This window comes from Paramisgurnus dabryanus, chromosome 1 (genome assembly GCF_030506205.2).
Source record: "Paramisgurnus dabryanus chromosome 1, PD_genome_1.1, whole genome shotgun sequence".
Classification (NCBI taxonomy): Eukaryota; Metazoa; Chordata; class Actinopteri; order Cypriniformes; family Cobitidae; genus Paramisgurnus; species Paramisgurnus dabryanus.
Genome location: NC_133337.1, coordinates 60727232 through 60750195, shown reverse-complemented (window position 1 = coordinate 60750195; position 22964 = coordinate 60727232). Strand labels below are relative to the sequence as shown.

General features: G+C 37.6%; 1 protein-coding gene and 1 pseudogene across 2 annotated transcripts in view; one reads left to right on the top strand and one right to left on the bottom strand.

Moving 5' to 3' along the window:
- The window catches only part of arhgap27 (Rho GTPase activating protein 27), a 35728-nt gene that overhangs the window by 11552 nt on the left and 1212 nt on the right, over window positions 1–22964 (bottom strand). For both annotated transcript variants that reach the window (XM_065242710.2, XM_065242711.2), the window contains exons 2-6: window positions 21612–22450; window positions 8158–8634; window positions 7010–7180; window positions 6319–6399; window positions 4764–4871 (exon numbers count right to left, since the gene is read on the bottom strand). In XM_065242710.2, the coding sequence (XP_065098782.1) occupies window positions 4764–4871; window positions 6319–6399; window positions 7010–7180; window positions 8158–8634; window positions 21612–22379 (1605 nt within the window). In that variant the 5' untranslated portion in view covers window positions 22380–22450. The remainder of the gene's footprint in view (window positions 1–4763; window positions 4872–6318; window positions 6400–7009; window positions 7181–8157; window positions 8635–21611; window positions 22451–22964) is intronic.
- On the top strand, window positions 458–574 carry LOC135720652 (5S ribosomal RNA; annotated as a pseudogene).

The window sequence follows — 22964 nt, the reverse complement described above, 5'->3', positions numbered from 1 at the left end:
ACTTCTAATGAGTAGTGTTGTGCTAATATGTGACGTTAGGTATGCGTTTTTTTGTTGTTGTTGTATTGTTCAGAGCTCTGTACGTTGCTCACTATAGCTGTAGTTTTTGTGGTTGTATTACAGAGATGTTTGTTTATAACACTTTAAAACTTAATGTACCAAACCTATGTATTTTCTAGCTGGGGGAATTATATGCATTCATGTGATCGCCCCCTCTGGTATTTTAGACGCCCCCTCATCAGCGCTCGGCTGGCGCCGGCACTGCTATAACCACCACCATTATATACTGCTAATGTTATTCATGTTGCCCCATCTCAATTTTGCACATCTGTTTATATTATTGCTGCCATTGCTATATTTATTTGCACTACCTTGCAATTACATTATATTTGCACTCCATCTCAATTTTTGCACATCTATTAATGTTATTGTTGCCATTGACATATTATATTTGCAAACCAGCAGCCATATCACCCTGTAGCCCAAGACAGCTTGCCCACTGAAGCTAAGCAGGGCTGAGCCTGGTCAGTACTTGGATGGGAGACCAACTGGGAAAACCAGGTTGCTGCTGGTAGAGGTGTTAATGAGACCAGCAGGGGGTGCTCACCCTGTGGTCTGTGTGGGTCCTAACACCCCAGTATAGTGATGGGGACATTTAGGTCCTGACTCTCTGTGGTCATTAAAAATCCCAGGATGTCCTTCGAAAAGAGTAGGGGTGTGCCCTGGCCAAACTTGCCCATTGCCCTACTAATCATCCCTCATACTAATTGGCTATTTCACTCTATCTCCTCTCCACTAATAAGCTGGTGTGTGGTGAGCGTTCTGGTGCAATATGGCTGCCGTCGATGCTGCACATTGGTGGTGGTTGAGGAGATTCCATTGTTCATATGTAAAGCGCTTTGGGTACTGAGAAAAGCGCTATATAAATGTAATTAATTATTATTATATTTGCACATCACTGCACTTCTGTTTTGCACAAGTTAATACTGTCTATTGCCTATACAGATATCATTTACATAGTGTTACTTATATTTCCAGATCCTTACTCCTACTCTGTACTTTCTTATTACTGCACTACTGTTTTTCTTTTGCACATAAGGTAATACTTTAAGTACTGTTAAACTGTTAATACTGTACATTTGCATATATAGACATCTTGTACATAGTCTATATTTCTAAATCTACATTCCCACTCTATACCTATACCACTCTCTCTCTCTATATATATATATATATTATTTTTCTAATTTTGCTAATTCGCAACACTTGTCCATAGGCGACTTTTAAAAGATAGAGCAATTTAAATACCAAAAAAGAAGACAAAGAGAAAGAGAGGAAATAGAAAATAAATGCAAGCCTTTTCAATATAAAGAGCAAAATAAAATACAGAACAAAGATAATATGAGCAAGTGATCAATCATTTAAAGACTCTTCATGTGAGCACTGTTGTTTAGACTTAAGCCATTGTTTAAGACCTTGGTTAAAAGTTTTACTATATTGTATGTTGTTATTCATGTACAGTCGGAGTATTCTTTGTGGATGGCAAAGTAAGAATTTCATTGCTCAGGGAAACCTGCTTTCCTCACTGGGTACATGACAATAAACGCTTTAAATCTTGAATTCCTAAAACAGGACAACACAACTGCCCACAGTCGAAGAGAAGAGAAAATGGCTTCTTTTGGATCTCAATCCACCTGCAGAATTCTACACAAGATTGCAGTTCTCGAAACAAAGTTACTTGCGGTGCTGCCGACCCTGCCAGAGCATACAGCAGCGCCTAATTGTGGACCCTCTTAACATAATGCTGGTGATTCCTGTAAACCTAACGCTTTTAAACAGATCACAGTGACATTAGAGAAACCTACAGTAACTGAGATCTCAAACCCATGGCATAAACAGGGTGTGAGACCCAAAGGTAAGGTGCTCAAGACATTACAGTGTCACAAATTGTTGCATGAGCATCATCTATCCCAGATATGGTTACAACTCGAGTAGCCAATATTGGTTTTTACCACCAGCTGTGCAGCTTGAAAATAAATTTGAAGGACTAATGACTGTGGGTGAAGAATCCCCAAATGTAAATGGACACATCAGCCAGATAGCAGCTGAGCCAAGCACGCTGACAGTGGGTGACTCTATTATCAGAAACATTGGAAGCAAGGCTACCCATACATACTGTTTTCCATGGGCAACGTTTTCTGATGTTAACAAGGAACTTTGAAACATTCTGATGAAACATAAGACTGTCAGTCGGATTCTCTTACATGTGGGAAAGAATGATATTCAGAAATAGCAGTTTGAGCTCCTAAAATAAGGGATTTCAATTAACTTTTTGAAACACTTGGAAGACTGAAAGTTCAGTAATTCATCAGTAAACCTCTCCCAGCCCGAGAAACAAATATGTTTTCTCAGCTACTAAGTTTAAATACATGGCTGCAAAAAACATGCACCATGAGAGAACTGAATTACATTGACAATTTTAATACCTTCTGGAGTCAAAGACCACTCTTTAACAGAGATGGTCTCCACACAAACAAACTAGGTGCTAGGTTGCTTAAAGACAATGAGTGCGTTTACATGCACAGTCGTACGCCGATTATGTTTAATAAACTGATAACACGTGGGGTAAACGCGTAAAACTGTTTTCTTTAATCGGGGAAAGCTCATAAACGGCGTAAGCGAAAACCGATCGGCATAGGTAGTTTTTTGCTCATTACGCCGATTTCGCGTAGCATGTAAACACCTTAACCGGCTTTCTCACGGTTTTGTCCATGTGCGCATGTCTCCGAGTATGAAAGATAAACGTCACACGCGGAAGTAAGCGCAAAGTAACGCATGAAAATCTCTGCTCGACAAAAGCAGTTGGCAGAGAAACTGTTAAAATAGAAGCTCATGTTACATTTACAGGTTCTGCACACACAAGAAGAGATACAACAGTACAGCTTAAGACAGATATGCCGTTGACTTTTTGAATGACTATTGTGTACTATAGGTGGTGACGTCACTGCCTGCGAGAAAACTGATAAGTCTTCAAGTCCCATGTAAACGCATTTGTCTGCATAGCCGGCTTATTGATTTGCATGTAAACGCATGAAAACAGTTTTCTGTAATAAGCAGATTTTTGATAGTTATCCGCTTATTCTGTGCATGTAAACGTACTCATGTCTTTTTCTTCCTTTATCATTCATCAGCTGAGGGTGCCAGTCCACTACTGAATGACCTAAATGACCACAGGATTTCACACCAGCACTGGTATGGACATTCAGATGACAAGAATTACCACAGCTATGTAGATGACCCCCCTGTCACCCAATGACTACAGACCCATTGACTCCCTACGTAAGTGCATTGATGAAATTAACAGTTGGATGAGTCAAAACTTCCTCCAGTTAAACAAAGACAAAACTGAAGTTGTTGTATTTGGAAATAAAGATAAAATCTCAAGATTAAAGGAGTATTTCACCCGTATAAACATTAATCTTTATTGAAAGTGTGTCATATTTGTAGTCGAAATGTAACATACATTTCGAATTTGGTGCCTATTTGACCGAGAAAAGGGGTGTTTGTAGTCTCAACCCCTCAACAAAGATATTAGACTTCCTGCTTTCAATGATGCAAAATGACGATTTTTACATCATTGAAAGAAGGAAGTGCAACACTGAAATCTGTATTTCTTCTGTCTGAGCGGCAACTGAGGAAATTATCCATGACTTTTCAAAAACATGACTGGGGTTCTAACTATACAAAGATTAATGCAAATGGGTGAAGTGTCCCTTTAACACACACCTTGACTCTAGGGGTCTGAAAATACAAAATAAAGTCAGAAATCTGGGAGTAATCTTCAGAGTCTGATCTTAATTTCAGTAGTAATGTGAAAGCAGTAAGCAAATCAGCTTACTAAAATATAGCCAGAATTAGATGTTTTGTCTCAAGACAGGACTTGTACATGCTTTTATCAGCAGCAGGGTGGATTATTGCAATGGACTCCTTACTGGGATCCCCAAAAAGACCATTAGAAAGCTGCAGCTCATACAGAACGCTGCTGTCAGAATTCTGACCAGAACCAAAAACGTTTGAGCACATCACTCCAGTCCTCATGTCCTTAAAATTGCTTCCTGTTACATTTGGAATAGATTTTAAACCGTTGTTACTCATTAATAAATTATTTAATGGCTTAGTACCAAGGGTTCACTCAAAACAAGGTGCATCTGCATTTAGCTATTTTGCCACCTGTTGCTGAAATCAGCTTCCAGAAGAGATAAGATGTGCTTCAACAGTAGACACTTTTAAATCTAGATAAAAGGAAAACACCACCATTTTTCAATATTTTACTATGTTCTTACCTCAATTTAGACTAATAAATACATATCTATCTTTTTTCAATGCATGCACTTAATCTTTGTAGAGCACGTTGTGAATGTTTTAGCATTTAGAAGCCACCAAACACTTTCATGTTTTCCCTATTTAAAGACTGTAACATGAGTTGTTACACGAGTAAGTATGGTGGCACAAAATAAAACGTGGTGAATTTTTAAGCGGATAAAAAATTAGAACTGTATTGTATGGCGGAAGAGCACTTAGTTTGCAGCACTTTGACCTCGGCATGTAGTAACATCATCAATCGCCACTCTCGCTCAAAATTCCATCAATATTACTGCGCCCGAGGTCATGATGAGAAGTGTAAAAATTACCATATGTTACTTCCCTTGCTTTTTTACAACAACAAAAAAACATGTAGTGACTTTATAATTTGGAGTACGTACTTCCTCCTGGTGTCCCAAACTGTGTCTCCAGTTCTGCATTGATCCAGTTCCCTCCAGTTCATCAAAAGCACCATTTCCCAGTGCATACGGTCCAACATCTTCAGTGTGCTAGACAGACAGACAGACAGAAAATCATTTTATGCTACGTTTTATGTCAGGAATATCAACATGACTTGGTGACAGTAACAGCTGTGCTGATATTCACAACATCAATATCATTTCGAGTTGACTTTTTAGGCTTTTTACAATAATTTCACTATTAAGCAGTTTTAGTAAATTACATATCAGACTAAATTTAGGGCCTGATTTACTAACAGCTTGCGCCAGCGAAACTATCATTTTGACGTTAAATAATGATGTCGGGATTAGCGCTTAAAAGGTGTGGTCTAGTTATTTTTGCGACTGACCTTATTGCATATGCACATTCTAGGATTTTACCTTTCAAACGCAAAATTTATGGGAGTAGATTCACGCAATGCGATTTACTAACGTTTGCACATGTGATATCACTGGTATTTGCATTACTCCAAATAAGCATGTCTTAAATCATTTTGCGTTTGAAATGGCTGCAATTGTTGCTGATAGTAGGAGGCATTGCAGAGATCAGAGAGCGCGTGGTACAAGGCAGAGGATTGTTAACATGTAACAGTTTATTTGGAATCCTAGACGAACATATTATTTAAAAATATTGTTTGCCAATTAATACATGTTATTAAAAGAGAAGTCACCCAATAACAGGTGTTTTTCAAAACTTCTTGTAAACCTTCATCTTTTGTCCTCCAGTTCTTTTCAGTGTACTATGGCTTCATTGATTGAGATGTCTGTGGTGCTGAACTCAAGCACATCAGGTGTTAGTAGATCACCCACATCTGAAGAGCATCACCTCTGCTTTTTTGCGACCCTGAACTAATTTGCGCTGCTCTTGGTAGATTGTGTTGGTCATTATGGAAATAAGCTGTTGCGCCCATGTTTTTTTATTTCGCGCCTTTTTAGTAAATAACCTGTAGATATTGCCACTACCATTGGTGCTTTTTTGAAATTGGGCTCTCATGCCAATTCGCCCCAATTAGTAAATCTGACCCATAATCTGTTAGTCAAACAGTTTTGGTTACGGAGTTAAAGTCGCCATGAAACTGAAGTAGGGATTGTCTTATTTTCCCTGTGGTGACGTTTATCCGAGAGAAACAGCTTCTGAAATGAAATAAGGCAGGGCTGGACCTGAATTCTTCCATCGAGAACTTATTAGATTGTTTAAAGTTGGGTCATGTTCCTATTTACTAATCGCTGCAATTTTTCCCGGACCCCTAGACGGACCTAAAGAGAGATTGTTTCCAGGACGGGAGGAGATTTGTGTTTTTCATTAAAGATTATAAGGGCACATAAATAAAAAAAAATAATGAAGCTCATTTGTAAAAATACCACAATATTCATAACTAATCACAGTTTTTGATTTCACTTTCATTGTGACTTTAAATTATTCCCATCACTTAACTCAATCATCACATGAAAAGATGAACTGTGCAACATCTGACAAACACTGAAAGAGGTTTCTTACCTCCGGTAAGTCCCACTGGGACTTTGTACCGTCTCTCGTATAGTAGTATATACGTCCCGTATCATCCAGTGATTTAATCCACTATTAACAAAACACTTCAGTGAGTTAAAGAAATGACCCAGATAATAATAGACAGTTAATAAGCTTAAAGGAATATTCCATTTTCTTAAAAGAAAAATTATTTACTCACCACCACCATGTCATCCAAAATGTTGATGTCTTTCTTTGTTCAGTCCAGAAGAAATTATGTTTTTTGAGGAAAACATTGCATGATTTTTCTCATTTTAATGGACTTTAATGGACACCACCACTTAACACTTAACTCAACACTTAACAGTTTTTTTCAACGGAGTTTTAAAGGACTATAAACGATCCCAAACGAGGCATAAGGGTCTTATCTAGCGAAACGATTGTCATTTTTGACAATAAAAATAACAAATATACACTTTTAAACCACAACTTTTCGTCTTGAGTTAAGTGTTAAGTGGTGGTGTCCATTAAAGTCCATTAAAATGTGAAAAATCCTGCAATGTTTTCCTCAAAAAGCATAATTTCTTCTGGACTGAACAAACAAAGACATCAACATTTTGGATGACATGGTGGTGAGTAAATTATCTGGATTTTTCTTTTAAGAAAATGGAATATTCCTTTAAATATTAAAGAGGACATTATCACGTTCAGTGGTCTGTACCTGTTCCTGTGTGTAATCATTTGTGAAGACCCAAACTCCATCAGGATCAATGTTGAGGGTCCAGCCGTGTGGACTGCTTTGATCCAGATTTCCTCTGGGTATAGAAACCTTCTTCACATGGATCAGTGAATACTCTGAAGGATATGAAGGATAATCTTCCTCAGGAAGAGGCTGATTTATTACAGAAAAAAATTATGTTAGTTAGATTGTTCGAGTTCTTAACCAGCACGTATGACCAACTTCACAAGAAGGATCGTGCCAGCCAAATTACAATTTTTATGTTGACACATAGACCAGCACATCATAAACCAATTCGGATGAGCATTGAAATTCATATAACGTCCTAATAAGAACTAATGGTAACTAGAATTAACTGAAAAGGATCACATAAGCACAACATTGTTGATGCTTCAGATTACCAGATAATTAAAAGATATATTACTGTACAAGATCTATGATCATCATAATCATTTGATCATTTCCTATTTGTGACCCTGTATGTGAAAACCTATACATCAACTTATCCTAAAGCAATGCAAAGATCTTTCTGTGAAAATATAATTTTGATATCTTTAATATTGCCTGAGTAAGATCATGTCAAAGATTGAAATCAGTTAGGGAAATCAAACTCATCATAAGATTATAAGACATAGGGGCAGTTTCCCAGACTGGGTTTAGATTAATCCAGGACAAGGTCTTAGTTATTTTAGGATATTCAAGTAGTTTTTACAAACATACCCTATAAAAAGCATTATCGATGTGCATCTTGAGACAAAACAGTGGCACTGATATATGTTAAGATATGTCAGAGCATAATGTTTTTAAATAAAGGCACAGCTCAAAAATGCATTTTAGTCTGGGACTAGGGTAAACCCTGTCCAGGAATCTTAGATTCTCTTGTTTCCATTGAATCACATAGGATGTTATTTGACTGTATCATCATCATCAGATCATCAGCATAAAATTCAGAAATATAATATTAAATTGATTTCTCACAAGACAATTTATTGTCAAGAAAGTGTCTTGTGATATAAAAGGGCAAAATTTGAGCAATTCAGTGATCTCTAAAGGATTGGTCTCAGGCTTCACTGTATATCAAACAATCACATGAGCATCATTTAACTATGAAAAAAAACTTCCACACACACCGGACAATCTTTCAGAAAATCCCCGTTATCCGATGTGTTGATATCCTCCGGCGCATCCCATGAACTCTGTCCTGACACAGTGTTGAAGAAATAATGTCTCCCTGAGTTCTCATCCAACACCTTCTCCCAGTCTGAGCTCCATCCCTGTGGAGATGAACCCATAGGTGAGCAGGTGGGGGATTGTGGGAATGAAGGCGGTGATGGCAGAGTCTCTTCTGTCTTGACCGATGACTCCATAGACGATCTGAGCGGATATTCCCAGGTGCTGTGGCCCGTTGAAGGCTGATAATAAAACTCCTGACCGCTCTGGTCGTCAGTGTGAATCTCCCATCCCGCCGAATCCAGGAGCAGAGTATCAGGAGGATCCGGCACGAGCTCAGGTGGTGGAGAAACCAAAGGAGGGGATGTGTCGATGGTATTGCGACGTAAGCGAGGGATGTTCACATACACAGATGTGAGTGGGTTGTCATCCTCCACCTGATGGTGAAAATAAAAACACACATGAACACGTCATAAACTCAGTGGTAAACGGCAGTGGTTCGGTGGTTCATGTAGGGTGTCTACAAATCAGAAGGTTCGTGGTTCAATCCCCGGCTCCACCTGACCAAGTGTCGAGGTGTCCTTGAGCAAGACACCTAACCCCAGCTGCTCTTGAAGAGCTGGATGGTGCCTTGCATGGCTGAGACCGCCATCGGTGTGTAAGAGAATGTGAGGCAATATGTAACGCGCTTTTTATGGCCATTGGTCTATGAAAGCGCTATATAAATGCAGTCCATTTACCAAACTCGCACATAAAAAATACATGACATATTCACATGTGCATGAACTTATTCCAAAAGATTCAAAACTGAAACGTTTGTATACAGAGCCCACGGTGTGATGAAGTTACTCTGAAGAACAGTGTTAAACTGCTATATAAAGCATTGTAAGGGATTTAGATAAATAAAAATGAGAAGTTTTGATATATTCTCCATTGTTTACCTCAGATTTTATTTAGGAGACTCATCCATCAATGTTGTGGTCTAATAAAATATACATGCAGCACAGTGTTGCTGTGGTAAAATGGCATGAAATCTGACCTGAATCATATGCAAGTGCACACATGATTCATATTTCACACGCAGGGGACAAGTTTAGACTTTAACTTCATTTGTGGTTAAGTTCACCTCACGCATCTGTAATACATTGACTATTAGCAAAACATTATCAATGTGCCTGCAGTATTCAGATATATGAATTCTGTGATCATTTTGTATGGAGAAAACAAGGTTTATTTTCTGCTTTTTACTAACTTTGTGCTTTTTACTGTGTAACATTTTAAAACACACTATATAAATATATAATAGACACAACACAAGTAACTAAATCTATCATGACCATTATAACCTCAAGTGGTGATTTGGAGTTAAGCTTTTTTTAATGTGGCTATTGTTTCATTTACTTTAAGTATGTCTTTTTAAATGATGTGTTTTTTTGTGTGTGTTCTTATGAGCAAACACTAACAAAAACTTATATCAGCCAAATAAAAAAAACAATAATAATGTTATTGATGATATTCATGCTTTACATGAAATGATAATGTGTGAAGGGTAAATGTGTAAGGTCACAAAAGTTTATACAAAAGAACAAAACAAACACTTGAGTAACTTCATCACACTGTCATCTGCCCTTTTGCAAAAATATCTGTGTTCAAGAAGGGTAATGTGGACTTCAGTGCACAGAAACACACAACTTCCTGTGCATGAGTTCAGGAAACACACACACACACACACACACACACACACACACACACTCTCTCTCTTTCTCTCTCTCACACACACGCACACGCACACACACACAGAGAGATTAATGTATAGCTTCAATGCACTGCAAGTCACATTGAACATAAGCATCTGAAATATGTATAAATGTACAAACACAGGTGTGACACACAATTGTGTTGTGATGGTTTTGAACTCTTCATGAGTGCATTCACCCACTGTGTAACTCCGCCTCATGTCGTGCTGCATTACCACCTTGGGTGTGCATTATTTTCAAATGTTTCAACAACTCGTTGTCAAATATTCCTTACATAACAGCTATATCAGTCTGTTCCTGTATGTTTTTATAGCAAAAGAGCTGATGGACAATTCTTCTAAATATTCCCTGGAGAGTTCAAAACGTTCATTATGAGTGAACTCTTCATTTCCAAAGCCATCAGTGCTTCTGAAGAACTGCAGAAGAACTGTTTTTACACAACACACAATATAGTGGACATGCAGTTGCGTGTTAGTGTTGTGTATTTGCAGACAGTACATCGACACTACAATGAAGATCTGGATCAAGACATGCATCTGAGTCTCAGCTCACCTGAATCCTCATGAAAGGCCTGTGAGCCGAAACGCCTCTCCTGAAAAAAGTCTGATAGCGAGATAGACAACAGAAGACAAAGAGAAACAATCGAGCTTCACTGCTACTTTATATCCTGTGGCTATATTTAAACCAACCAACTGTGTCAATGAACCTCAAATGCCAAAAGGCAACAACTGACAGGAAGTTGGGTTTTGTATCATAATTATTATTATGAGCGAAAATAACAGCGACACAGAAAGTTTAAGATTACTTGAACCTGAGTATAGGTGAGGGAGCAATGACGTCCACAGACTTAAATCTATGTCATTCTTTAGTGAGATAAAATTAGATGATCTGAATGCGCTGGCCAACAGAGACAATCATTATAAGACAAGTAGGCTAACTCAGACTCGAGCTGAAGATGCCCGTAAATGATATGCAGCTCTTAAAATGCATATACATTAGGTACAAAACTGGCTTTCATGATAAAGACATTATAAACACGGAAATCAAAGAAGATTACAGATAAATAGTTTGAAAGTAAAGGTAATGATGTACACGTGTGACACCTTGATGGGAACCGACCGACCCCATACATCCACTGAGACGAGTAGACATGATTAAAGTAAAACACAGGAGAATTAGTTGTGATGAAAGCTAGAGTAGAGGTTATTTTGAGCGTTTAACGCTGTGACCCTGATAAACATCTAAAAAGAGCGTTGCTGTTTCCTGCTCTTACTGAAGATAAAGATCATTTTCATGCAACTCTCTAAAAACATTTTTTTAACAAACAAACACTTGATCACGATGAAGTTCAGAGTGATATTAAAGCTTCATCAGGGAGTTACTAAACAGGAAGAGTCGACATCCTATCTGAGAACAACATACAACAAGATCAAGCCCAAACTAACCCAAACTAACAAAACAACAAGTCTTAACTCGAGTCATATAAACGTCACACAGTATTTAAATTTAAGATATAATAAGATTCAGTCTGATGTGTCTCCATACCTGTGTGTTCAGTGTGAGAGGCATGGCACTCCGAGGTCGATGGTTGGACTGAATCTTAGAGTAAAAATCCATCATGTTTCTGTGTTGACCGGCCGATACGGCATTACAGCTGCAGTCAAACAACTTATCTGACAGAGATCATGCTGGTTAACAGACTGACCCTGCGTAAAACACACACGCATGTGCGCGCGCATCAACACCTTCTGCAGCTGATACTGCGACTCATGAACGTGCTGCTGCGCCGAGGGTGGAGACACACAAACTGAGACTCATATGAGCTTCAATATACCACACAAAAACAGGCTTACAAGTCAATGTGTACAACTGAAAATTGTAAACAACTTCCTCTTTTCCACTCCACCATTTAAACAGAGCCAACAGACTTTATCTTATTTCCTCATTTACCTCTCGATCACCCATTTCACTTTAACACCTCTGAAAGGACTTTTTTTTTTCGAAACAACCCATAAAAGATGGTTGTCATTTAGCTGACCCTTCATAATTTGGTTAAGTTTTAGTTATGTATCGGTTTTCTCCTGTAAGACTACACACACACAAAAAAATGCTGTAGTTATGCAGCTGTTTTCCAGTGACTTACTGTAGATTTAAATTGATGTTATTCAGTGGAAACTGTTTGTTCAAAGTTAAATGAACTTTAAACATTAACAAGTCTTTGTATTTACAGAATTAAACTATAAAATAAGAGCCTCATGCAAAGCATTCTGAAACCAGAAATCCTTATCAACCTTTTTCAGTTTTTTCCTACAGTTTTTGGTTACCATGAACTGCTTTGCATGCGGCTAATAACATACATTTAAATCTACAGTATGTTACTGGCAAACAGCTGCCAGTAAAACTGTAATTTCTCAAGTAAAAGTGAATGAAATAAAGATAAGATCATTTGCAGGAAATTAATTTGAAATGTTTAAGAAATATATTTGCAGATCTTTTATAAAACTGAGGTCGGACATGCCAAGCATCTTCTCATTCACTGATACTCAACACACGTTAACAAACCTCAGTTTGATGGTAAAACAACATCTATTGTACATGATGTCACGATGTGATCTCAGAGAGAAACGGAAAGACAAGCTTTCCTTAACATCTGAAGACTTGCGTTTAAGGTTAGTAAGATTTGCATCTTCAGGAAAGGAGGAATTACTCAACACATCCACACAACAGCTTCCTCCTGTGACATTTCACTTAAATTCTGCTTTTAACCTCAGCACTGAACATCATACAGTACATCAGCTGTCATTGGTATCTCCTCATTTCAGCACACAATGGCACAGATAGGTATTTTAAAGTTCCTGGAACATGCTGGAAAGAAATAGACACAAGCCACACAAATTATTATTCACAACATGTTTTGTTATTCAAATCTTTCATATGAAAGTCTAGAGAGCTGAGGTGAGCGTGTGGCCGAGTTAAAGGATTCTTCTAAACAACTACTCTACACACAGCTGTGGTTATAAGTTTACATAAACATGTTTACAAATCTTAAAAAAATAAGAGGGGTCATAAATGATGAAATTAAAGACTCAACCACTATGATAGATACAAACATTTACTGATGCTCATGAAAACATCACAAGTCAACTAATGAACACGATACTTAGCGCAAATTATTATTTTATTTAAAAATGTTATTTGTTTAGTTAGTAATGACCTTAACATTTATTAACACATTTCCCACAAATTACACTTTAAATGAAATTTATTTAACTAAGTACAGGAGGAGCATGGTCATGCAATCCAACCAATCAGGTTGAAGAGGTCTCTATATATAGCCGACCCTCACCTCTGTCCCTTGACAGTTTTTGCAGCATCCCTTACTCTTTGCTGGTACATCTATCCCAGTTAAAGTGGTCGGAGTGCTCTGGGTTAAGGCTAAAATTTAGAGCCCTCCCCTTGGACAGCACACCAAATATGCTTTATCTCATTCCCTATTGATTACATGTTAATGCGAAGATGTGAACAGCAGGTTAGATACAAAAATTTCCATCTCTATCTGATATACTGACATACTGAATTCACAGCTATAATAAATCAGGACTGAGGAGACAACAAGCTGTTCATTATCTAAACCTCATCATTACTCTTCAATCAATGAAATTACACAACACACATGCACGCACGCACACGCACGCACGCACAGAGAAAGATGTAATGCCTTTTATACCGTACAAATTGTATATTCTACTCCCTTCCCCTAACCCTTCCCCTAATCCCAATTGGTTCCCACAACATGATAATTACCAGGTACACACATACGCGCACACACACACACATACGCGTACGCGCACGCACACAAACAAACACACAGTTATATTTGTGAGGACACTCATAGACATACAGTAATGCAATCCCTATCACATTACCCTAACCCCAACCATCACAACTAAGTGCCTAACCTAAACTTAACCTAACACCAACCTTAACCTAATTCTAAACATTTACCTTCAAACAGACCTTTAAAGAGGTGCTAGGCAAAATGTCCTTACCTAATTCGTCCTCCCTCAGATGGTCATACAAAACACTGGTTCTCATAAAGATACAGACACACACACACACACACACACACACACACACACACCACACACACACACACACACACACACACACACACACACACACACACACACACACACACACACAGAGGGTTCATTCACAGGATTGGGTGTACCCCTCCTCTCCTCTCCTCTTTGTTACATCATCACTAATGGTCTGGAATCCAGGATGAGCTCATTGAATACTAAAGGTCTGAATGTGTGTGAACAGAAGATTCTCAGCCGTGAGGAATCTCTTTCACTCCTCTGAACTTAAAACTCTGATTCAACTGTACTAAAACTCATCTGAACTCTCAAGAAATGATGAATGTTTCTCTAGAATCCAAACACTAATAAAATTGTGAGCTATACAGAACTCAAGTAAAGTATTGTTATGTGCTTTAAAAAGTCTTCTGAATGGTTTTTGGGTGATTGGCCAGGCACTGATACATGTTGAAAAAGTTCTTTATCCAGATCCTTTAAAACAAATTACCATGGCATTTTTAGTCCATCATGCTTACTTAAATATTTTATAGAGTATGCACTCAAAAGGAGAAACTTCTAGGCCGATGGTTCTCAAACTTTTTGGTGTGTGTTATATGACTTTTTAAGTTTTATGACTTTTTATAAAATACATCTCCCCCGCCCCACATTTTGGGAACTACTGTTCTAGGCAACAAAATATCGATATGGGCAGTTACTTTTCTACTATAGTTTATGAAACATTGACAGCTGCATTATCTACAGTATATGTGTCTATATTCCACTGAGGACAGATCAAGTCAATTTATAAAATTATTTCATCCTCATTGAGACTTATATTTGATGATAGCTCTGGCACAACCTAAAAAGACCAGAGGCAGAACCTAAATAAAACTAAGGCAGAACCTAATGGGACCAAAGGCAGAACCTAAGGAGACCAAAGGTAGAACCTAAAGACAACTATGGCAGGACCTGAAGAGACCTACGACAGAACCTAAAGAAAACTATGGCAGAACATAAAAAGATATATGGCAGAACCTACAGAGAACTACGACAGAACCTAAAGAAAACTACGGAAGAACCTGAAGAGATCAAAGGCAGAACCTAAAAAGAACTACGGCAGGACCTGAAGAGACCTATGGCAGAACCTGACGAGACCTATGGCAGAACCCTAAGAGACCAAATGTAGTTGAAGAGACCTACAGCACAACCTAAAGAGACCAACGGCAGAACCTAAAGAGACCTACAGCAGAACCTAAAGAGAACTATGGCAGAACCTAAAGAGATTTACAGAAGAACCTAAAGAGAACCTAAAGAAAACTACAGCAGAATCTAACGAGAACCTAAAGAAACATACGGCAGAACCTAAAGAGAACTACGGCAGAACCTAATGAGACCTATGGCAGAACCTAAAGAGACCAAAGGTAGTTAAAGAGACCTACAGCAAGCCTAAGGAGACCAACGGCAGAACCTAAGGCAGCACCTGAAGAGAACTACAGAAGAACCTAAAGGGAGGAAATGCAGAACCTAAAGAGAACTAGGGCAGAACCTAAAGAAAACTATGGCAGAACCTAAAGAGACCAAAGGCAGAACCTTAAGAGACCAAAGGCAGGAACTGAAGAGAACTACAGAGGAACATTAAGAAACCAACGGCAGAACCTGAAGAGACCTACGGCACAACCTGAAGAAAACCTAAAGAGAACTACAGCAGAATCTACAGAGAACCTAAAGAGACCTACCGCAGAACCTAAAAAGAACTATGCAGAACCTAAAAAGACCTATGGCAGAACCTAAAGAAACCTACGGCAGAACCTAAAGAGAACTATGGCAGAACCTAAAGAGACCTAAGGCAGAACCTGAAGAGAACCTAAAGAGAACTACGGCCGAACCTAAAGAGAACATTTAGAGACCTACGGCAGAACCTGAAGAGAACCTAAAGGAGCCACAGCAGAACCTGAAGAGAACTACTACTGGAAGTAGGAATACCAGGTAACCTTGTGGGGACAAGGTTAACCCAGTTTGTACAGTATAAAATGCATTATGTCTATGGAATGTGTGTGTGTGTGTGTAATGAATCTATATTTGTCATTTAATAAAAATGTAAATCACTAAAGAATAAAGGTTTGCAAACTCCACCCACTGTTTTCATTTGTCTGACTATTGAATCAATAAGCAGACGCTTTGTTATCTGAATCTATTGTGAGTGACTGACTACAGCAAGCGTTGACAAGCAGGTTTCTTTTTGTGGAGACAATACATTCTTAATTCTGCTCAACACAAGGATAGTAAAGATCTGTCATTTAAAAACCTGAACAGAGAAGAGAAAACATCATTAAAGATGATATTTGGTCAAGGAAATTAACTATGGAGAAAATGGGCAAAGGAAAACATGAATTCTGTTAAAGCTTAAGACATCATGTCAAACACCGGATAATCAACTCTGAAAAGATTGAAATCTCTGACTTTTGATTTGAGAAGTTGTTAAGAAAAAAAATCATAGTTTGAGACTTGTTGAGATGTTCCTCTATAACCTCTGAAGATGACACACATGATCACCAAACAATCTGACATTAACTTGTTTCACATGGTGTTCCTCAAGTCCTTGGATCACTACTGTTTATCATATACATATATCCACTTGATGACATACTACGCAGATATGGACTTTAATTCCATTGCTATGCTGATGATATCCAAATTTATTTATCTATCAATCCTATCAGCCACATCTTCTTGACTCATTTACTTCCTGCATCAGGGCATAAAGCACTGGCTGTCTTTAAACTTTCCTAAATAATAACAAGACTGATATATTGTTGATTGGCTCTGATAAATTAATAAATAGAATGGATTTGTCCTTTAAAGTTGATGATGTTCATGTTAAGTCTCTCTTTTGCCTCTCACATTTCTGCTGTTGTTAAAACTTTTTCATATTTGAAATATTGCACGTCTTCGTCTCTAACCGATACTGAAATCCTTATTCATGCCTTTATCACATCATGTCTGAATTAATGTAATGCTCTATTCTCTGGTCTCCACAAAATAATGTATTGCTAGGTTACAGTATGTTCAAAACTCAGCAGTTAGGGGACTCACATCAACAGGCGCACGGACCACATAACTCCTATACTGCATGATCTTCATTGGTAGCATGGGATCACGTATACAGTTTAAGATCTTACTACTTACATTTAAGTCATTAAATGGTCTTCCACCGCCATATCTTTTTGAATCACTTCAAATCTAATCTTCTGTTTTCTATTGTGTGTGTTTGGTGGGACAGCAGTTTTTTGTCTGTCCCGTTACCGGTTGTCCACTGCAAGTGGCAGGTCTTTAAGTAGCGCTGCCCCCAAACTGTGGAATTCGCTACCATTGACTTCCTTCAAGACTCAGCTGAAAACGTATCTCTTTAACTTGCATTTTGGACAACCTCTGTAATATTTTTATTATTTGGGTTGTATGAAGTTGTTAATTTTTTGTATTGCTATGTAAAGCGACCTTGAGCAATGGAAAGGGGAAAATAAATATAACTTTTCTTCTTCTTGTTCTATGTCTTATATCTGTCTAGTTAAACCACCTGATGTATTAAAGGGTATGTGAGTGACGATGAGATACTAAACTTAACAGAATACAGTAGACTATATAAAACACCGGACTCTTCGTGTAGATAGGCTACAGTATACCACACAACACACAAGACAAGTCACAGAATTCATCTTCAACTTTAGAAATGTGAAGAAACCACAGCTGTATTAGGCTACAGTAAGAAACGTTAAAATAACAGAGTATGAACTTTATCATGATTGAGAAACAGTTTGCATAGCAGAGTCCAATAACACAACTAAAGGTTGTGTTAAGTATTTACTTTTAGTTAACAGATCTAGACTGTCTGAGAATAAACCAGATCTTTATTTTCCAGTATTTCCCTGGTTAAATATTCCAGAACTGTTATTTCCTGGATTGTTTGTGGATCAAACACTTCCGTTTATATGTGACTTAACATAAACTTATAATCCAACATAAAATACAGCACATTCATTTTATTTTCATTTGTGTGCGCGTGTGTGTATCTAGACAAGTGTAAAGTACAGAACACTTCAGATCCACAGTAGAGACTCTCGAAAGTTTTAATATCAAATAGTCCTTAAATGGAGTCAGATCTTCTTAAATTATTACTCCTTAAACACTGCACATAAACTACACATGAGAATCTGAACACTTAAGAGTCCATAGCATTGCTGAACCTGACATCACTGTGGAAACCACTGGCAGAAATCCAACATCACTACTGCTGTCGCACCAAACACATACAATACAAAACACACACACACACACACACACACACACACACACACACACACACACACACACACACACACACACACACACACACACACACACACACACACAATCTCTCTCTTATATCTCTTGTATAGATGTTTAATAGAGATAAGTTCACGTTAGTTATCATGTAAGTTTGTTAATAGATATAAAGGTCTCGTGCACTAATGTTAAGGCATTACAGTCCTGTGGTGATGATTTGAAGATGCACGGGTTCGACACTGTAATGTATTTTAATGTTAAAAATCTTGTTAATAAACCGTAGAACTGCGACATATTCATTAAAAAAACATATTGTGTTAGCGAAGTTCATAAAATGCAGATTAGCTACTAAAATGCAGACAAACGGCTAAAAAGTAATTCAACATCAATATTTTTTGTGTTTTACTTCATGTAATAATAAATTATAAGTGTTATTTTGTCAGAAATGTAATCGATCATTCATACCTCACTTCATAATCGTCCGTCTTCCAGCGAAATATCCAGCAGCATAACTGATGACGATATGACGATAATCCACAGATCTTTATGATAAAAGCAGGTGTTGTGTTTTTGACAGGAGGAGTTTAAACAGTAAAGATTCGCACTCATACTAGGGCGCATCGACTCGCCTAACCTGTTGATTCCCCTCCCATTCACATTCAAATAAACACACGATTATATAGATTCAGGTTCAGTCCAAGCTCTCTCGCTCTCTCTCTCCCTTACAAATAAAGAATGGTGTTTTGTAAGTTACCGCACGGTTTTAATGTATTACTTCCAGTTGTTAACTTGTGTTGTCTTTACGTTCAGGTACTCGACAGTAACTCTACCCACATTACTGTAGTACTGTAGTGTACTATAGTGTTTTTCATGTGGGTTTACAGTGGATGTTTTTTAGAATTTGTGTGTGCGCGCGCGCGTGTCGTGTCCACTAGAGGGTGTAAAGCGCTGTTCTGTCATCATTCCTCTATAATGAATGTGAGCTGGAAACAAACTATTGTTCACTGCATTTCTGGCCTTGACACATTCATTCAACACCATGATGAGAATTTCTATTTTTATCTCAACCTCCACATATGTCCACACCAGTTTATTTATGACAATGCTTTAGATTTCTGTAAATGTCATAATTGTAGAAAGGAAAAAATGTTGCCAGCGTTCTGCTTCATATAGAACACAAACCAGTCAGTCCTGCTATTATTAACCGTGTCAGATTTTGGTCCATTTTTAATACTTTGCCAAGTATTGAACCAAGTAGAAAGTGCTTCATTGAAACAATTTTAATCCTTGTTTCACAATAAAGCAAACAGGTCTGAAAACACCCTAAAACTCTTGTGTATATGTGTGGACTTGCAGTGATTCATTATTAGTAATAATGAGTAAACTCTGCCAATGATGGAGAAACTTACAGTCAAGATTAACAAATGAGGGAGTTGTCACAATATATTAAGATGCAATTTAGACTCAGCTCAGCCTCTTCCTATTATCAGAAGATCATGACATTGCTGCTACTGTGATGAGATTGTCATGCAGGAGACCACAAAACACACTCATGATGAGCATCTCAGAAAGATTTAAAGCAAGTAACTAATAACAGGCTAACTCTAAATTGTAAAAATGTATCTTTGCTGTATGAATTTGTGGGGTTTAAGTTGTCGGCAGGACATTTCCTCACTGCATGCACGATAAAGGTCCATCTCATGTCATTGCATTCACAGGTGCAAAATTGTGTATAAATTCACACAGACTCGCCTCTCAGGTCCTTAAAGAAATAATTTAACCAAATATGAAAAATAAATTATCTCATAATCAAACATATACAGCCTTCTTTTCTTCGGCTGAACACAAACTAATAATCTTATATATTTACATGCCTTCCTGTTATATTCTTATATACTTGGACTCAGCAGCTAATGACTCCAGTAGATTAATAAATGACTTCAGATCTGTTTGTGGAAGAAAGCTATCAATATAATAAACTTCTTTAGTTAATGATACATCTTATCTATGGCAAAATACAGCACCGTGCAAGTACACAAATTTTTCTTTACTTTTTTGTTTAGATGATTTATTAATGACTCAGCATCATCTATATTAAAAAGGAAATAATCACTTCATCCATTGTTTAAAATGTGAATAAAATATCATTGACTTACTGGAGTGGAGTTCCACAACTATTCAAAAACTTTGTTCTCTACCACCGGACTGTGTGTCGGTGGTGAGGTAAAAGGGGCGCTGGCAGTGGACTAAACCACTCTGAGGCAAGGGAGGGGGTAATCAAAATGTTTAAAAAGTTTTTTGTTGTTGTTGTTCCATTTACATTTGAATTGTTTTACTTCTTACGCAACTATTTTAAGTATTATAAATCATATTTTGGGGGGACAACCCTCAGATGGGGGGTCCGGACCCCCGCACCCCCCCCCCCCCGCGATTTCCGCCTATGGTGAATCTGTGATGTGATTGACCATATCCATACTTTAGACCAGGAGTCTCTCCAACGTTTTTGTGAGCAAGGGCTACACTGAAAAATATCATTCTGACACTAATTAAATTAAACATTTAAATTAAAGTTTGCTCATTTAATCCATTACAATATCCTTTGTGGTTTTAATGAAAAAATATTAAGTGGTTTCTAGGTATATCACATGTGTTTTAAATCAACCTACAGTATGTGAACTTGACTTATTGAAATTGGGACCTCAAGAATAATTTGTGTTGCATTGAATCAATATTGCTAAAACTGGGCAGGGATTTCCAGAATTACCTTAAAAAAATTGTAAATTCAATTCATTATTTTTTTTCAGTGTACCACAATGAATGAAACAAACTGGTCTACTTTCTTGATATTCTCAAAACTGTTTTGCTTTACTTGTTGATTTTATTTTACTTGTTGATATGTTTATCATTGTTTAAAAGTTAACATAATAAAAGAAGTCAAGCTGATATAAAAAAATGTAACAAATAAATATTAAAATTATATCTTCTGCGATAAATAATCATTTGTATACAGCGCCCTCATTTGGTGAATAAAAGCAGTTAAACTATTCACACATAAACACAAGAGGATATCAGTTTATTTTTGGATGTATAGTTAGTATGATGTAGTGTTTGGTAAATAATTAAAGGTTTAATAATGGCTGAATTGGGTGATATCCTTATTAGATATTAAAATAAAACAGAACCTGTTGTTCTTGTCAAAGATATATACATGACTGTTTAATATATAATAGGATTGTAAGTTTGAATGCTGTTGCTTACTTTGACTTCATGAGCTGGATGCGAGGCTGGACCGGTAGCAAGACGTGAAGACTTCATCATCTCTTTTGGACCTTCTTCAGTTTCTGGAGATTCTGGGTTTGTCAGGATCTCTGTGTTGTCTTCATTTGTGAGGTTTGTCAGAATCTCTGTGCTGTCTTCATCTGTGAGTCTCTGCTCAGATCCTATGACCATCTGCAGATCTTCATCCAAACTTTTTATATGTGTGTTTGTGTCAGATTGTGTGTTAACTGTATTGACATGTGTCAATAAAACAAAGTCTGGTGGAGGAGAATGATCAAAAGATGTTTCTTGGTTTATGTCTCTGTCTGTGTCGTAGACTTGAAGTTCTGTCTCGGGCTGTATGGATTTTACTTCCGATACCTTGGGTTCAAAGAATTCCTTTGGAATAATGTACGTTGATATTCTGTGTCCGTTTTCCTCAGTGTCTCTTTTTATAGTGGTCGGGACCGTGAGCTGGATCTCAGCATACTCAGGACTGTCTGGGGTTTTCGACAGTGGGAAGTCAAATCCACTGAACTCCTCTGGAGGATCTAACGGAGTCTGGCTGTTTTCAGGAAAAAGTTCCGTCACATACGTGGCTGGGATATAGAAAGGTTTGGCCGTCTCATCCCGACGAACTTGCCACCAGGCATCATTGGTCTTTGACACCAGGATGTAGTGTTCACTGGGTTTGATGGACACCGTGCTGCCGTCTCGAGCTGTATAATTATATTCAAAGTTTACCAAAACCTGCTGTGGTACAGACATGTTGACTCGGTTCTGGTGAAGCCTCAGCCGGTTCTCAGATGATCACAGTTTTGAAATAACCATCATGAGATCTGAAGACAAGGAACAAAAAACTAAACTTTAGATCATCATAAGTGATGTTTTGTTATATTGCACAGCAGATCCTAAACCTTATAGCTACATAACATCTCATTTATAGCCACTTAATCACTCCAAACATAATAATGCCAGGCTCTGCACAGGACACTTCAGAGAAACACTAAAGATAATATCTATATATATAATAAATCATTGAGCAGGTCTGTAAAAATGCCAAGATTAAATCAGTTTATATAGCAGGTATCAAAAGTCTGTTACGACTAAAAAAAAACATTGAAGTCCACTGAATGCTGTTTTGAATATTCTCACATCAGACTGTCAGGTTGAGGTCATTAAAGTGAAGCATCTGATGATGAATACAAATGAAATGTTGCTCATATCTTCGCAGACACTTTTACAAGGGTGGACGCATGTTTCTGTCACATTCATAACACATCAAATATCTGTGAAGTTGAAGAATGAAGACAGACAAGAAGAACAGCAGCAGTGCGTCAGTAATGAGACACT